The sequence below is a fragment of the Molothrus ater genome, chromosome 10, assembly GCF_012460135.2.
Source record: "Molothrus ater isolate BHLD 08-10-18 breed brown headed cowbird chromosome 10, BPBGC_Mater_1.1, whole genome shotgun sequence".
NCBI classification, from domain to species: Eukaryota; Metazoa; Chordata; class Aves; order Passeriformes; family Icteridae; genus Molothrus; species Molothrus ater.
The window spans coordinates 1,086,801-1,102,047 of NC_050487.2; the positions used below are offsets into that span (position 1 = coordinate 1,086,801).

General features: G+C 46.7%; 1 protein-coding gene across 2 annotated transcripts in view; it reads right to left on the reverse strand.

The window, feature by feature from the left end:
• Window positions 1–15,247, reverse strand: part of ARHGEF4 (Rho guanine nucleotide exchange factor 4) — a 187,361-nt gene that overhangs the window by 113,444 nt on the left and 58,670 nt on the right. Inside the window, exons 3-4 of one of the 2 annotated variants that reach the window (XM_036388449.2) lie at window positions 14,680–15,012; window positions 9,323–9,452 (exon numbers count right to left, since the gene is read on the reverse strand). In XM_036388449.2, coding sequence (XP_036244342.1) covers window positions 9,323–9,452; window positions 14,680–15,012 — 463 coding nt within the window. Of the gene's footprint in view, window positions 1–601; window positions 1,061–9,322; window positions 9,453–14,679; window positions 15,013–15,247 lie in introns of those variants that run through there. The other variant, XM_036388450.2, reaches the window with a different exon arrangement.

The following is a 15,247-nucleotide window of genomic DNA, read 5'->3' on the forward strand; positions in this document are numbered from 1 at the left end:
ACAGGCTAAGCCAGAACAGGTCCAGGCTACATGAACATGCCTCCAAGATCTCTGGTTCAGAAAGACTTTAAATAATGGATGGGAAAGCAAAAAGTGAACTTGAGCAGCTGGCTCAGGGAACTGCCTTTCCCTCCTTCAGTGCACAGCAGTGCAACCCTACCTAGCTCTCATCTGCTGCACAGCACTTGCCTGGGCATTTTCTAGAGGCAGTGATACTCTCTGCACTGGAATTTACACAGAGAAATATCAACTCTAATGTTCAGCTCTGTATGATTAAGCTGAAATGAGAAATGTTCCAATAGGCAAGAACAGCTGTAATCAGGTAGAAGCCTACACACTGTTTCCAAAGCCATTAAAACCCTATTTCTTCCCTCCTGATTTAAGAAGTCTATTAAGGGTCTGTGCTGTTTTGGTTTAGGTTTAAGTCTGCAGAGGGTAGAGCTAGCAAACACTGAATGCTTTGGTTATCTCTCCAGATAAAGATACTGCATTTCCAAATTATATACTTTTTCCAGAAGGTTTGGTTTGGTTTCTCAAGGTCAGTGCAATATCATAGGAAAAAAAAAAGGAAAAAAAGAAAAGGAAGAGAAGAGCCCCTTACCTGTGGCAGAGTGCAGACTCTCCAAGCTCCAGTACCTGGACAGGACGCCTCTCATGCCACCACCACCACACACCACCCCGCTGCTGTCTGAATCCGAGCCCGGCGAGAGCCCGGAGCTGCCGCTGCTGCTGCAGTTCTCGGCACTGTGAGCCCCGCTGGACTCGCTGGGGCACTGCTGGGTCCTCATGCGGGCGAATGCCAGGGGGAGCCGGGGGCTCCAGGGGGCTGCGGCGGGGAGCGGGCAGCGCTCGCAGGGCAGCGGGCAGGGCAGCGGCAGCGGGCAGGGCAGCGGGCAGCGCTCTGCGGGGAGCGGGCAGCGCTCTGCGGAGCCCTCACAGGGCAGCGGCAGCGGGCAGCGCTCTGCAGAGCCCGGGCAGGGCAGCGGGAGCGGGCAGCGCCGGCGGAGCTCTGCGCTGGATCCCGAGGCTCCGGCGGAGCCCTCGCAGGGCAGCGGGAGCGGGCAGCGCCGGCGGAGCTCTGCGCTGGATCCCGAGGCTCCGGCGGAGCCCTCGCAGGGCAGCGGGAGCGGGCAGCGCCGGCGGAGCTCTGCGCTGGATCCCGAGGCTCCGCTCCGCTCGCCTCGGTGCATCCTGACATCATAGGGGTCCGCTAAGGAGGCTCCCTCCGAGGCGGCTCCGCTGCGCTCGGCCGCAGCTTCCAGCGGCTGATTTTTATTAAAGCCGATTTCAAGGCATTAAGGAAGCAAGGGGTGAGACAGAGATCTCTCCTCCTAATTTAGCAGGACTGTCAGATTAAAAATAACGACGTGGAAATAGTAGAATTTCATGCGTTTTAAAAATGCCCGAGTGAGAGAGACCTTGTGTTATCTGCTTCCCCTGAGAACTCAGAAAGGATTTAACATATAAACTAATCGTGTTTAGAACTGGATGTGGCTGCTGCTATTAAAAAACTATTTTTGTAAGTACTTAGAAAAAGAATTCAAAATTAAATTAAAGCCAGAAAAACACAGATTGAGATTTAGGAAGATTGCAGCTGGGAGTTTTGAAAAATCATTTAGCATCCACTCCCGACTGCAGACCTGGTATGATCCCGATTTCCATGTGTGATCTTTGCAAGAGACCTCAGTCCCAACTGAAACAGCATCCCCAACTACCATTTACTAGAAAGTTTTATATTCTCATTACCTAAGAGGAGAATCCCTGTATCCCTGTAAGAAGGATCTTGAAAGAATCCCACTTTCCTGGGAATGCAGAAATACCTGTACACTCTAACAAGAGCTTTGAGGCACCACTGAGATTTTGTAATAAAGGACATTCCTGGGCTGCCACTCTGCTCAAAGACCTTGCACAGAGCAGATCTGTCAAACTACCAAAATAATTTAAGAGCAGCCACATGGTTTGTACCCTGTGCAGAAGAAAAGAGTGTAAGACCAGAAGTAGCTTGATTCAGTGTGGGATTACCCAGGCCAGGTGAAAGTTTAGCCAGGTGAGACTGCAAGTAGGGTTGGAGCAAAGGAGGAGATCAGCTCCCCCGGCACATGTGGGAGAGGGACAGCCACAAAGGAAAACCCCACACTGCTCCTGTCACATGGAGAGTGAACGTGGCTCCAGACACCCAAATCCAAACCCAGGAGCCCAATTTCACACAAGAACTGAAAATGCTTATTTTACAATTTGTATGCAAGGTGGCTCTGTGCAAAGTAAATAAGGCCATCACAGCTTGTTGCAAGAGACCCCTTTGAATTTGCCTCACTATCCATGCAGTAGCAGAGTTATTTCAGTGCAGTAAGACTTCTGATTTACTGAGTATTTCCTAAAAGGAAAAAAATGCCACACTCCATCACTGGAGAATATCACAAAGCACCCAATAATGCTGAACCAACTTAAATATTTCAGCTATTCTTTAAAATAATGGTCTCTGCAGCAGTAAAAAAAAAAAAATTACATTTCTAGTGATCTGTAACAAAATAATTCCTTCAATTATCTTCTGAATGAACCAAAATATCTAATACTTCCTAACAGAGAAATGGAAATGTGTTCTTGATTTGACTGCAGTAGAATCATTCTCCTGCATTGATCTGGTTCTTCCAGAACTGCCTGCATTCAAGTACAACTGGAGAGAAATTCCTCTTGATCACAATAATCAGAGGAAGGTAAATTAAACATTGACAACAAGGACAAATGCAGCTGTTCTGTGGATTTGGAGAACAAGGCATTGAGAAGAAGGCAGTGCAGCTCTTCAGACAGCAGAGGTGCTAAAGAGAGGCTACAATTCAATCCTAATTATCCTCATGTATGTGTGTCTGTTGTAGGAATGCACTGGAGAGGAATTTTCTGATAGAATGGAAAGAAGAAAAATTCTACACAGCCAAATTGTGGAAAGCAAAAATTTTGTCAGAGTTCAAGACTGCAACCCATCATAGATGGGTTCCACCAACTACAGATTTTTGTTGTTGTTGTTGTAAAATCTACATGGAGACTTTCTTCTGTGACATTAGAAAAGAAGTTATCTAAGGTTGATGTAGCAGTAACTGACTCCAACTAAAGATTAAGAATCTCACTGCACTGCCTGGTAAAGATAGCCAAGCTAGCCTTTGACAACCTGATCCTAAATATTTGCTGGATTTTTTAGCCTCTGCTGGGTTCTCCTGTAATCTTGTAGGTTTGAACAGTAATTACCAGAATCATTCAGGATTTCCTAGGACCTTCTTCTTCTCTGTTTGCCACAGAGAAGGTTTTTATTGGTATGCTAAATCTTTCACCTCAGACAATCCCAGTCAACTTGCTAAGACAAATTTCAGGAACTCAGCCACTACCAGGCTCTGCTTTTAAGACTGGATGAAACCTTTTGAGTGAGCACATTATCAAAGACCTCACAGAGGGCAAATGTTTGTGGCTGTGGTTAAACAGAACCAAGATTGACATAGTGGGTCTAATCTTTCTGTGATTAAGAGACAAAGTGAAAAGTATACAGTAGGCAATGTGATTATTTTTTAGCCACTTAAATTCAATTATACTCTTCTAGTTAATGGGGATGGAACAGACATTTCATGCTACAGCTACCATGATGCACTTCTGGGAACTTGCATACCACTTTCTTCAAGAGCTAAAATGACAAAAATGGAATAAATAACTCAGCTTGCTATTTTGCTGAACTACAGGACTGCTAAATATTTATAAGACATAATGAAGTCCTGTTATTGAGCTAATATTTTCCCTCTTGAACAGATTTCTCCAGTGGCTGTCAAACATCTTCACATTAACTGTTGCCAAGTGTGAGTTTAACAGCACATCTATAGCTGGGAAAAGAAGATGAAAGATGTCCACATGATGTTGAGTAAACAAACAGTCCCTTTGCCTCTGAGAAATACTTTCCACTACACCAGGGAGGCTGGAGGATAACTCAGTATCACTAAGTGGTCACTGTTTTCCAGACTATCCACAAAAGATTCAGCCCTTGAGAACTTGGCTTGCCTATTCTTGCTGCAGGATTTCCAAGGCCACCAGTATGTTCCTCATCAGCACAGGGAATTCATGCCTCTCGGCTCAGCACAGCCAACCACAGTTCTGTGGTCTAACTCCAGGGCATCTCTTGTAGATATCTGATGGAAAATTCAAAGATCTGAGGCTGTTCCAATCTGACAAGACATGTGGAAAGTTGCCAAAAAGATTTGATCTGCATTTAGACAATGATTTAAAATCTACAGGTATGAGATTTGTTCTAGGGCAGCTACAAACCTATCTTGTAATACACAGGTTGCAGGTTCCTCCCTCTATGAGGATATGACAAACCCTGGAGGTCTATGGTCATGTGTGTGTCCCTGTCCCAGTTCAAAAGTTTCAGAGTGTCTGAGAGGCAGACTGAGGGAAACATCTGGGAAAGGGTGACAAGCTGGCACAAGAATAGGAAAGTCTCTGCCTGAGAGGCATGGATAGCAGTGAGAGCAGGGATGTCAAGAAACTCCAGTTCTCAGGCAATTACCTGTGTCTGTCTGTCACTGTGTCACCTTGGGATTGCCTCCTGCTGGAAAGTCCCTAAGGAAAAGCTCAGAAATGGCAGCATCTGCCCTGAATGTTCCTTCTGCTCTAGTCCCATGGGTTGGTAGCTCTCACACCCAGAACTGCCCCTCTCCTGGCTTCAGCCTTGTTGCAGCTACATTCTCACAGCTGCAGCCACTGTCCAAACAGCTTCCCAGCAACATCCCCAATTTTAGGCAGTCTTCAGTCTATAAATAAACAAGTATCAGACTCAGGAGAGATGGGGAAGGAGAAAATAGGTCTCATAGCCTAAAAGACAAACATACTGGTCCACTGCTTTAACCCAAAGCTTCATTATCCTGCTACTGCTCAATCCAGTACATACTAGGCCCTTCCTCCCACCCCTTTCCTGGTGCAATACCTGTGTCAAAAGGTCTCCAGAGGCTGCTAAAAAGCAGAAAAGTATTCCCATACCTACTTTAGGAAGTGGCTTGCTTCCTAACCTGGCAGTAAGGAACAGACTGAACGGTACAAATGAAGACATGGGAGACAACCAGAAAACAACCAGACAACCAGAAATGGAGACTGAGGGGGGACCTCATTGCAGTCAGACTTTGTTGCAAGGGGAAGCAGAGGGACAGACAACAATCTCTCATCTCTAACAGTCGGTGGCAGGACCTGAGGGAATGGCCTGAAGTTGTGTCAGGGGACGTTTAATGTGGATATTAGGAAAGGTTTTTCTCACTCAGAGGGTGGCTGGGTACTGGGGCAGTGGTCCCAGCACCAAGCCAGGCAGAGTCCAAGAAGCATTTGGACAAGGCACATGCTGTGGCTCGTGGCGACTGCCAGGAGTTGGACTTGATGATCCTTTTGGATCCTTTAAAAACCAGAATTCTGTGAACTAAAGGGGAAAGACATTCGATATTCACCAACACTCTCCACTGAAGTGTGTGTGCAGCCAAGAAAGCTGTTCCCAACCATTCAGGTGTTCTGATGTTTGAGCAGGACGGTGAAGCTCGCTGCCCTGGGGTGCCCGTGTGTGCTGGAGGGGGTTCAGCTGCACCTCCCGCCGGGGGCTCTGCTGGGCCTGGCCCTGCCCGGAACAGCCCAGCCCGGGCAGCAGCCCAGGGACAGCCCAGCCCAGCCCAGCCCAGGGACAGCCCAGCCCGGCACAGCCCAGCCCAGGGACAGCCCAGCCCGGCACAGCCCAGCCCGGCACAGCCCAGCCCAGGGACAGCCGAGCCCAGGCACAGCCCGGCCCGGGGACAGCCCAGCCCGGCACAGCCCAGGGACAGCCCAGCCCAGGGACAGCCCGGCCCAGGGACAGCCCGGCCCGGCCTGGGGACAGCCTGGCCTGGCCCACCACATTTAGGGGCTGGGAAGGGCAGCCCTATGAGGAACGACTGAGGGAGCCGGGGGTGCTCAGCCTGGAGAAAAGGAGACTCAGGGGTGCCCTCATCACTCTCTGCAGCTCACTGAAGGGTGGTTACAGTCAGGTGCAGTTGGGCTCTTTCTCCAGGCAGCACTGACAGAACCAGAGCACACAGCCTCAAGCTGTGCCAAGGGAAATTTAGGTTGGATATTAGGAAAAAGTTTTTCACTGAAAGAGTGATAAAGTTCTGGGATGGCTGCCCTAGGGAGGTGGTGGAGTCACCATCTCTGGGTGTGTTTAACAAAGCCTGGATGTGGCACTGGGTGCCAGGGTTTAGTTGAGCTGTTGGGGCTGGGCTGGACTCGAGAATCTTGAAGGTCTCTTCCAACCTGGTCATTCTGTGAATTCCGTGATTCCACAGCGGTCAGAGCCACCTGCCGGTGCCGCCCGGCTCCGCAGGGCCTGCCCGGGCTGAGGCCCCGGCGGGCAGTGCCTGTCCCCGCTGCGGGCCCAGCCCTCAGCCTGCCCGTCCCTGCCAGCAGGGCCCGAGGCAGTGAGAGCGGGGGATCCGACTGCGGGGAGCGCCGGGACGGGCACAGCACATCCAGCGCTAAAATGAAATTTCTCTGCTGTCTGTCATGCTGTTCCAGCAAAATGCACCCAGCCCAGGCCAGGATAGCCAGGCTGTCCCCAGCTCTTGTCCCAGCCCCTGGGTAGGTGCATGACAGGGTGTGAGAGCTGTGCATGGCACCTTTTGGGCTGAGACCATCCCAGCCATCATTTCACACTGCAGAACTAGAGAGGTCTCCGTCCTCCATCCCTCCCAGTCTCTGCAGTATTCTCTGCACAAGGTGAAGAGGTGCAGACTTTGGGAGTGGGAAATTTATCTGTATTTTCAACATGGAAGTATCTAGTAGCACTGGAGATTGCATAATACTTTTATATCCACTGTCTTTTATGACTACAACGTAGACTGGGATCATTAATACAAGGAGCTGCAGCTTTGGAGTTAGAAATCTTAAATAGATTAAATTAATTGACTATTTTATATTTATTTTACATGCCCTACAGCTCTGTCAAAAACAACAGGTATCACGACAAATCTGTACAAGAACCAAAGAAGGCATTCTGCTCCACTACTGCTGCCTCAAGGACATAGCCAATCTTAAAACTGATCCATCAGCCTCAGAGTATTACTTCAGTAACTTGCAGTTTTCTTCTCATCCACATCCTACCACAGGCAGGACACGTGCCCACATTCATCTCCTCCAAAATGCTTCAAATGAAGCCCTCATACAGCAGCTAACAGAGATGGCTGTGGGAGAAGAACCCCTGCTTCCTCTCTCCACCAGTTTCCTTTCCCAGCAGCATGGTTTTGGGGGTGGGAAAATGATTCTGCTCGATTTCACTTGTTTTGCTACATTTACTCAGAAATTCTTAGGTCACGATATGAAACTCACTTGTACCTATCTCAGGAATATTGTGTGAATCACAGATGATTCAGGTTGCAGGCCCCATTTCTAGACAGCATATAAACACCTACAGCACTGCCAGCTGGTCAGTCTGCATACATTTATTTCCCCTATTCACCCTCAGAAATTCATACATATTTTTTAACTCCCTCATGTCCCAGTTGGGAACTACCATGAAATTTGTCTCAGCTGTGACTCAGAATGTACTTCTATGACAGCAGTGCTCAGGGATTTCAGCTGATGTCAGAGATACACAGACAACTTGACAGTGATGGGTTTCCATGTGAGATTTCCAAGGAGTAAAGCTACAGCTTTTTTAATTCAGCCAGGGAGCTGGTCCTAAGCATTGGGGCAGCACCAGATGCCTGTGACAGCAAGTGATCAAAGCCCTCAGTGCTGAGAGAGCAAAGGCAAGGCTCTCAACACCACAATAATAAATAGTTTTCTTATTTCCAGATCAAGCCTCATGACTCTGTGCAAGAGCTGCACAAACAAACCAGTTTTGCTTGACAAAATACTATGACCATTCAACTCTGATGTAATTAGTACAATGTTATTGTCAACTCTGATGTAATTAGTACAATGTTATTGTCCCTTAATTAGGTAACTCCAGCGGGGTTTAATCAATGGTACAGAGACCTTCTGAGGCAGAAATGGCAGTTTGGTACCCAACTGTGGCTGGCTTTTCCTGGCTAGGTTCCTAACCACCAAACAACTCCTCTGCATTCTGTTTCCCTTATTCCAGCCCAAAGTGCTGTGATAGAGATATCAGCAGTGTTTGGGCAGGCGCTGTCAGATGGAGAATTTAAAAACCTGGCAAAGATACATCTCACAGTTTAATAATCTGTGCAAGTTACATTTTAATTCTGAGAAAGTGTCAGTCATCGGAAATGAAGCAGACATGATACTTCATGTGCATTCCTCATGAAAACACAGCATACTTGTTCTTTAGGGGGATTTAAAGTACAGGAAACTTCTGTCTCTAGAGGCTCATTTAGTTGCTTTAGTACCTAATTAGCAACCTGAGAGGAATCTCACCATACCCACTGTAGTGCTCTCCAGCAAACACAAGGCAGAGTCTATTTCATCTGCAGAAATCTAATTCAAGAGTGTGATAGAGGTGACATCATCATAGGTGGGACAGTTCTCACGAGACAACACACTGTTTCTACATCAGGCACACTGTTGTATTGCACTAAATAGTTATTTAGTTATTTGCACTGGGTGTTTGGTAATTTGCACTGTTCACGTGATTTGTATCCTGTCACCACAGGGTCTTCCCCCTTTTCCCCCATCAGTGTTGGTGCTCTCTGCCTGGGTTACCCTTTCCCTCACCCCTCCTCACTTGGATCCCATCGGCTGTTGCGCCCGTTCCTCCGTCCCCCTTCCCCTCAACTCAAAATCCCCCCGGAGAAGGTGACGCCCACATTTCCATCTTGGGGGTCAGCTGGATGATCTGGTGTCTCCTATCAAGGAAATAGATTTAGGACTTAGTCCCCATGTGGAGAAGAGTGCTTCTCATCTTTCGCCGTCATCCATGCAAGATCGTGTGGGCTGGGGTCCATAGCTGCTGGATAGCAGCCGAACAGCCCGCCAGGCACGGATCCTTACAGCACACTATCACTGCAAGGAGTGATCTGTTCTTCACTAAAAAGCTGGCCATGCCTTTAAACAGCACCCTGTTCATCCACTCAGGGAGAAAACAAACCCGAATATAAAAAGCACATGAAAGATCCCACTCTAAAGCAGAGAAAGCATATGAAAGATTCCACTCTGAAGCAGAGAAAGCATATGAAAGATTCCACTCTGAAGCAGATTTCTGCTCAGACATGGATGCAGCAATCATCATGGTCAGGTTACAATGCTCATCACTCTCAGTAAAGCAGAGCTTCACTCTCTCCTGCCCCCCACCCAGCCCAGCCCAGCCCAGGGTACGCACTGGGAGCGGAGATGCGCCGTTTGCAGCCCACACAGTCCAGGCCTGTCGGGGTGCTCTTGGAAAAGGAATGCAGCTTCAGGGGCAGGATGTCAAAGGCAACAGGAGATGTGATGGATGGACTTATTCCAGTCTGCAACAGGACAGGGAAAACAAAGGCAACAAACATTAGGTTAAATGCCCAGCATTCATCCCAGAGCACCTCTTCCCACCTCTGACACCTGCCCGTGTAAGTAAGCAGCATGTTAGTGGACACACATGGATGACTGTGGCTAGAAATGTTAGAAAACAGTGAGAAGGCAAGGAAAACTGCAAGGTGATAAGAACAGATTCATACTTCACATACAGCCACACACACCTCCATTCACAGAGAGTTTCACTCCTCTCTATGAAGTGTTTCTGTGGGGTTTCATATTACTACAAAGAGTCATCCCCTCAGCTGCAGAACTGTTCCTGAAGCTTTGTGACTAATAGGTCCTCCTCTGGTATTTAACATGAAATTAAAGCTTTTCCTTTCAGAGATTTATTGGTACCAGCCATACAGAGTGTGGATAACAATAGTTTTCTCGTCAGCTAAAGGTATAAGTAAGAATTCTCACACTCTCCTCTACCTGGCTGATTGATTTTATAAAACTTATAGAACTTATTAGAACTTTGAAAGCTCTATACCAATGCCAGATCTCATTGAGTTACTAACTTTTGCAGGTTTAAAGGAGAAGACATAGAGATACATACACATAGCTCATGGCCTCTAATACAGAATGTTAATTAATGCATGCTGCAGGTATGCTTTTATCCTTTTTTCCTTTTCTCTCTTTTCTCTCCCGTGGCTGCCACATGCAGAAAACATCAGTGGCTGGGAGATCAGCTGGTCAGTAAGCACTGCTCCCATGGGCCAGTTTTTCACCTCCATCACGATTGCCCCTTCCTTTTGCCACTGACATTGAGTTACAACATATCCATCCTTCACTGAGCCAGGAACTTGAAATAAGGAGATCTCTAGGGTCTTTCCCTCTCTCCACCAGCACACAGCATGTCCTATCAGCAGAAAGTCTGCTGACCAGCCTTGATGCTGAAACCTCTCCTGGTGATGGCCATTAGCCAAACCTTCCTTCCCAAACTAACCAGCACGCAGTGCTCACACAGCTGAGAGTGCTGCTGCTCCATGCCTGGTTTGGTTTTCTATTCCTGGACTTAACTTTCCTAAAACAAAGAGAACACAAATCACCATCTCTTGAGGGATAGCATGAATCCTGTTCAAATTAAACTCAGCAGTGCCTGTTTCTCTAGAAAAGTCACAGCAAAGATCCAGTGGGAGCACACACTCTTCTGGTGACAGTGAAAATCAAGCTTACTGGGCCACAGCTCTGAAAATGTCAAGGGTAAAGTCTAAGTTATTTACATGAAAGGTGGTAGAAAGCATTATTGTTCTGTTTAAGACTAGAAAGCAGAACCCTGACCTAGGGCTGTTACAACTGCAAGCTTTATTATTATTAATTCCTGGGACATCAGAACAAGTTTTGGTACAGGCATCATTTGATTCCTATGGCATGGAAGGCAGGCCTGTACAACCCTAACTCATGAGAAGAAGCATTTTCAGCAGTGTTAGCTACATGGGGCAGGGATTGTACAACCTACAAGGGAGAGGATGAGAAATGAGGGAGCAGACCATAGTAAAGGTCCTCTCTCCTGTATTTTCTGCCAGAGGTTCCAGAGGTTATTTCTATGCTCTTGTGCACAGCAGTTCTGTCCCTGGCAGGGGCTCTGTTGTGTATCCATGCCTTGTCAGGTGCACATCAGGGGGAGACCTTTTTCATGAAATTCCCTCCTCAAAGTGTATTCATTTCCATCTCAAAATCTATCTGAGTTATCCACAGTGCTCAAACCATGGTACTACACAACAAAACTTCATTTTCTCTTATTTTGGATGGGGTAAAATCAGATTTGCAGAAGTCATATCCAGAGCAATGAGCTAAAGATCTGTTTTTCACTGCTTCTCATTTCTCTTTCAAAATAAAAGAGCTTTTTTTGCACGATACCGCCTCTGGGTATAGCCCCCTGATGGGCCTTTTAGGAATCTCTCTAATTTGGCAGTGCATAAACTGTCCTCAAACAAATGCAAGTAGAAGCCATGTCTGTGTTTCTATTGCTGTGCACTCAAGAGGCATCAAGTTTAAGAACCAGGGTTTAAATTTTTGTCAAAACAGGAAAGCACTGGAAGGCAATAGACAGGCAGTTCAGAGCAAGAATAGTTCCCAAACCAGAGCCCATTGCCATTACAGCACTCCATATGGCAGTGGTTTGGGGCGTTGTCTCTGCTCCAGTGAGGGAACTTCTCCTGCATTAAAAAGAAGCAAGAGGACCCCAGGCTACAGCCTGAAACCCACCATCATCTGAAGGGCACAGCCTATGGACAAGCAAAAGAACACAGATTCATCCACAGCTATGTTTGTCTTCTTCCCCTTGGGGTGGGCACTGTATTAAGACTTTAAGGCCTGAGATCAGAAGCTGCTCAGCTTGTTACCGGCAGCATCTCATTATAAGGGACAGCTGGGTCAGGCTTTGAGTTTGACTGGGAATTTACACAAGCTGTACCCATTTAAGGAAGCAGAGAAGTTTACTGGGCCTAAGCAAAAAAATATCCACAATATATAGAATTGTTTAGAATTGGCATTTTAAATGTTTTTGGGGTTTGGGTTTATTTTGGTTTTTTTTTTTTAGCTTATAGGTAATTTCTTGATTGTTTGTCCATTTTCCCTGTCCCAATTGCCAGCCCTCAGAGTAGCCTTATATTTCCATTATGCTCCTCTCTGTACATTCATCTGAATGATAGAGTGGTATCAGAAATCAGCACTTGAATAAGCAAGGATTCCTCTCTGCTCTGCCCCATTGACTTGTTTCCCCAATATTGCAGCATTACATCTCCTTGAGGGCTGACCTGATCTTGACTTAACACAATGTGACTTGTCACAACAGAAGCCACACATCCCAAGGCAGCTGTGTCAGAAAACATCAGACTTGTAATTTCAGCTCTCCAAAGCTTCATACAGTCCCCTTGTTGCAGTCACAGAACCACAACAGACAATGAACATCTTACAGAGCTTCTTTTGGGATAATTTGTTCCTTCTTATTAAAAGGGATTCAGCATCATTCTAAAACTGCCCTCAAACAGTGCAGCTTGTGACAGCACTCCCACGACACTTAGGAGTATGAATAAACCAGCACTATTACAGGACTAGAGCATTGCAAAGACAGAATAAAATGATATGAAAAATAAACTGTGTGATCACTATTATAAATAAAAAGCACAGGCCAAGAAATTCAGTTATATGGGCATAAAAAAGAGACTTTGAATCCCCACAGTCCTCTCATTAAACCAGCATTTTGCTTTCTTGGCCTGCCTACAAAGATTAAAGTGTCAATAACTTACAAAACACAAGTGGACAGAAACAGTAAACCCCAAACCTACCTACACCCTGCTGCCAGAGAAGAATGAGCCAAAAAACTGACTGAGGTCCAAGAGCCCCCAGGCAGGTGATGTTCAGAGAGGCCTCATGGGCACAGGGGCAGCTGCAAATCATGGTGCAGCTGATTGCAATTTAGAGGTGAGTTTGCACCAGAAAATAAGGGTGGAAATGCTTAAAGGAGGAGCTGTTTTCTGGCAGCCTCCAAATGTGCAGTCAATCAGCAAAGCAGACAGCATTCAAGCTGTGTGATCTGATGGCTCCAGGGGAAGCTATTGAGGGAACTGGTCACTGCTCTTAGCAGCCTTCATGGGCTCAGTGCTGGCCCACGTGCCCTGCAGCACAGGGCTGGATTTCCATCACTACCCATGCTTGTCCAGGAATTGTGAGAAATATTTTTAGTACATTTCACTGATTTCTGTTAATCCCTGACCCTGTGTAAGCCAGGCATTCACTTTCACTAGCCTGCCTCATCCCTGCACAGCACTAAGCACTCAGAACTTCAGCCAAGGTAGAGAAGTAACCCAAGTCATTTATTTCTAAATTATTTTATCCTAACATACGCAAACCTCAAGAGCAATACTCATTGTCTCCGTCACATAGGTAGTATGGAGCTGAACCAGGGAAGCATCCTCACTGAACTGAAAGTGGGAAACACATCAGAGAATCATATCCAGCACTCATCTAGGCAGCAACTGGCCACACTTTGTGTTGAAGAGCCCAACACATATAAAATAGCCCAGATTTTTAGTCTCTTTCCTTGAGAAGGGGAGAACAGGGAGCAGTTTTTCAGAGCCCCTGTTTCTGGGGTTGCTGTCCCAGGTGTCTGTCAGGTTGATGGGAGCTCTCCCAGGTGGACAGGTTTTCTCTGGGCAAGCCAATGTCTCCCCTTCACCATTCACAGAACTATCTGTGCACATAAGCTCAAGCACATTCTGAAGTGGTGATAGGACTACTGAGGCCTCATCTCCTCTCCAAAATTGTCATTTTAATGTAATAACAACAAGAGACAGTCAACCAGGACAACAGAGAGAAAGGGAAACAAACACAGATAACAGACCAAAACAGAAACCCCTGAGGAAAGCTTTTGTTTGAGTATCTGCTATGTGATTTCAAGCTTGATCAGAAACTTTCTCAATATCATCGTGAGAGGCTTCATAGAGCATCCCTTGATCTCATGTCTTTTTTCCCCAGAAGTCCTTTTGTATGTGTTAAGGCTAATTTTGGCTCTTGGATAGAGATTTGTGACTCTCCCTGAAGGGAACAGACCTTAGCTCTGGATCCAAAAGTAACAGATGCCATCAGTGTGAGTCACAAACAGCCACAAAGTTTTTCACAAGCAATCATAATGCTGAACTAAAAGTCTCCCTCAGTGGAGAGGAGAATATTAATAGCTAAAAATCCAATGGCAATGTTCTCTTGAGTGTTTCACAGCAGGAATTTGCTTCAGTAGAAATTGTGGAGTTGGCATCAGATACAAGGGAAGTCTAATTTAAAGTCTGTTATTAAAGTTATACAGCAACACCACAGGGCACAGAATGAGATTTCATCAGTTTAATTTATATTGATTTAAGGAAACTTTGATTTGCTCCTTGCCCTCCCCATCACTCAGCTCACAAAGCAACCTGATTCTCTTGCATTCTATTCCCACCATCTCCCAGGGCATGATCTGTTCGATTTCAGAAGCTAAGGAACCCACCACCTTCAGATGTTATCACTTAAGGGCCAGTTTGGTGTTTCTGCAGTCTCCACAGAGTACCAGGCCCACAGAAATGCTGACAGAAGTGGTACCAGACAAAGTGTAAGGACAGGAACATGATGACAGCAGAGAGAAAGAGCCTGAGCAGAGAGGAAGACAATGCCAGAGAACGAGGAGGTCGGTGTGTGGCTTCTTACTTTTGAGGGGTCCTGTGGGAGATGTTGCAACTGAACCCCTCCCTCTGGCTGTGTCTCCTTCTCTAGCTTCCTTTTTTGACTCCTCTCCATCCAAACATCATCGAAGCTGAAGCACTTATAGAGGGGTTTGGGTCTCTTCCTCCTCCTCTCTGGCATCTCCTTGGCTTTTTCCTCGGGAGCAGGGAAGGAGAGCGTGCGGGCTCTGCTCTCCAGGGTGGCCACGGGGCACGCTGGGACCCGGGGGGGCCTCCTTTTGCGATGGGGAACCCATTTCTTATTTGGCCTCTTTCCAGCTGCTGTTTGACATGGCTGTTTAGACTCCTGTTTTACAAACTGCAGGTGAAAACACAGGGTTTGTTGGATGGAAATTTTGTTTGCTTCAAGTCAGTTTGAACAGAAGATGGCAAAGTTCTGTTACTCAGCCACAGAACTACTCAGAAGAAAACACTTAGGAGCACTCCACCCAGAAGCAGCAGCTCTGCTGTCCTTTGAGGGTGCAATATACACTCCCTGTGCCCAGGACAGTGCCCTGTTCACCCTCATTTTAGATGGCATATCCCACTGACAT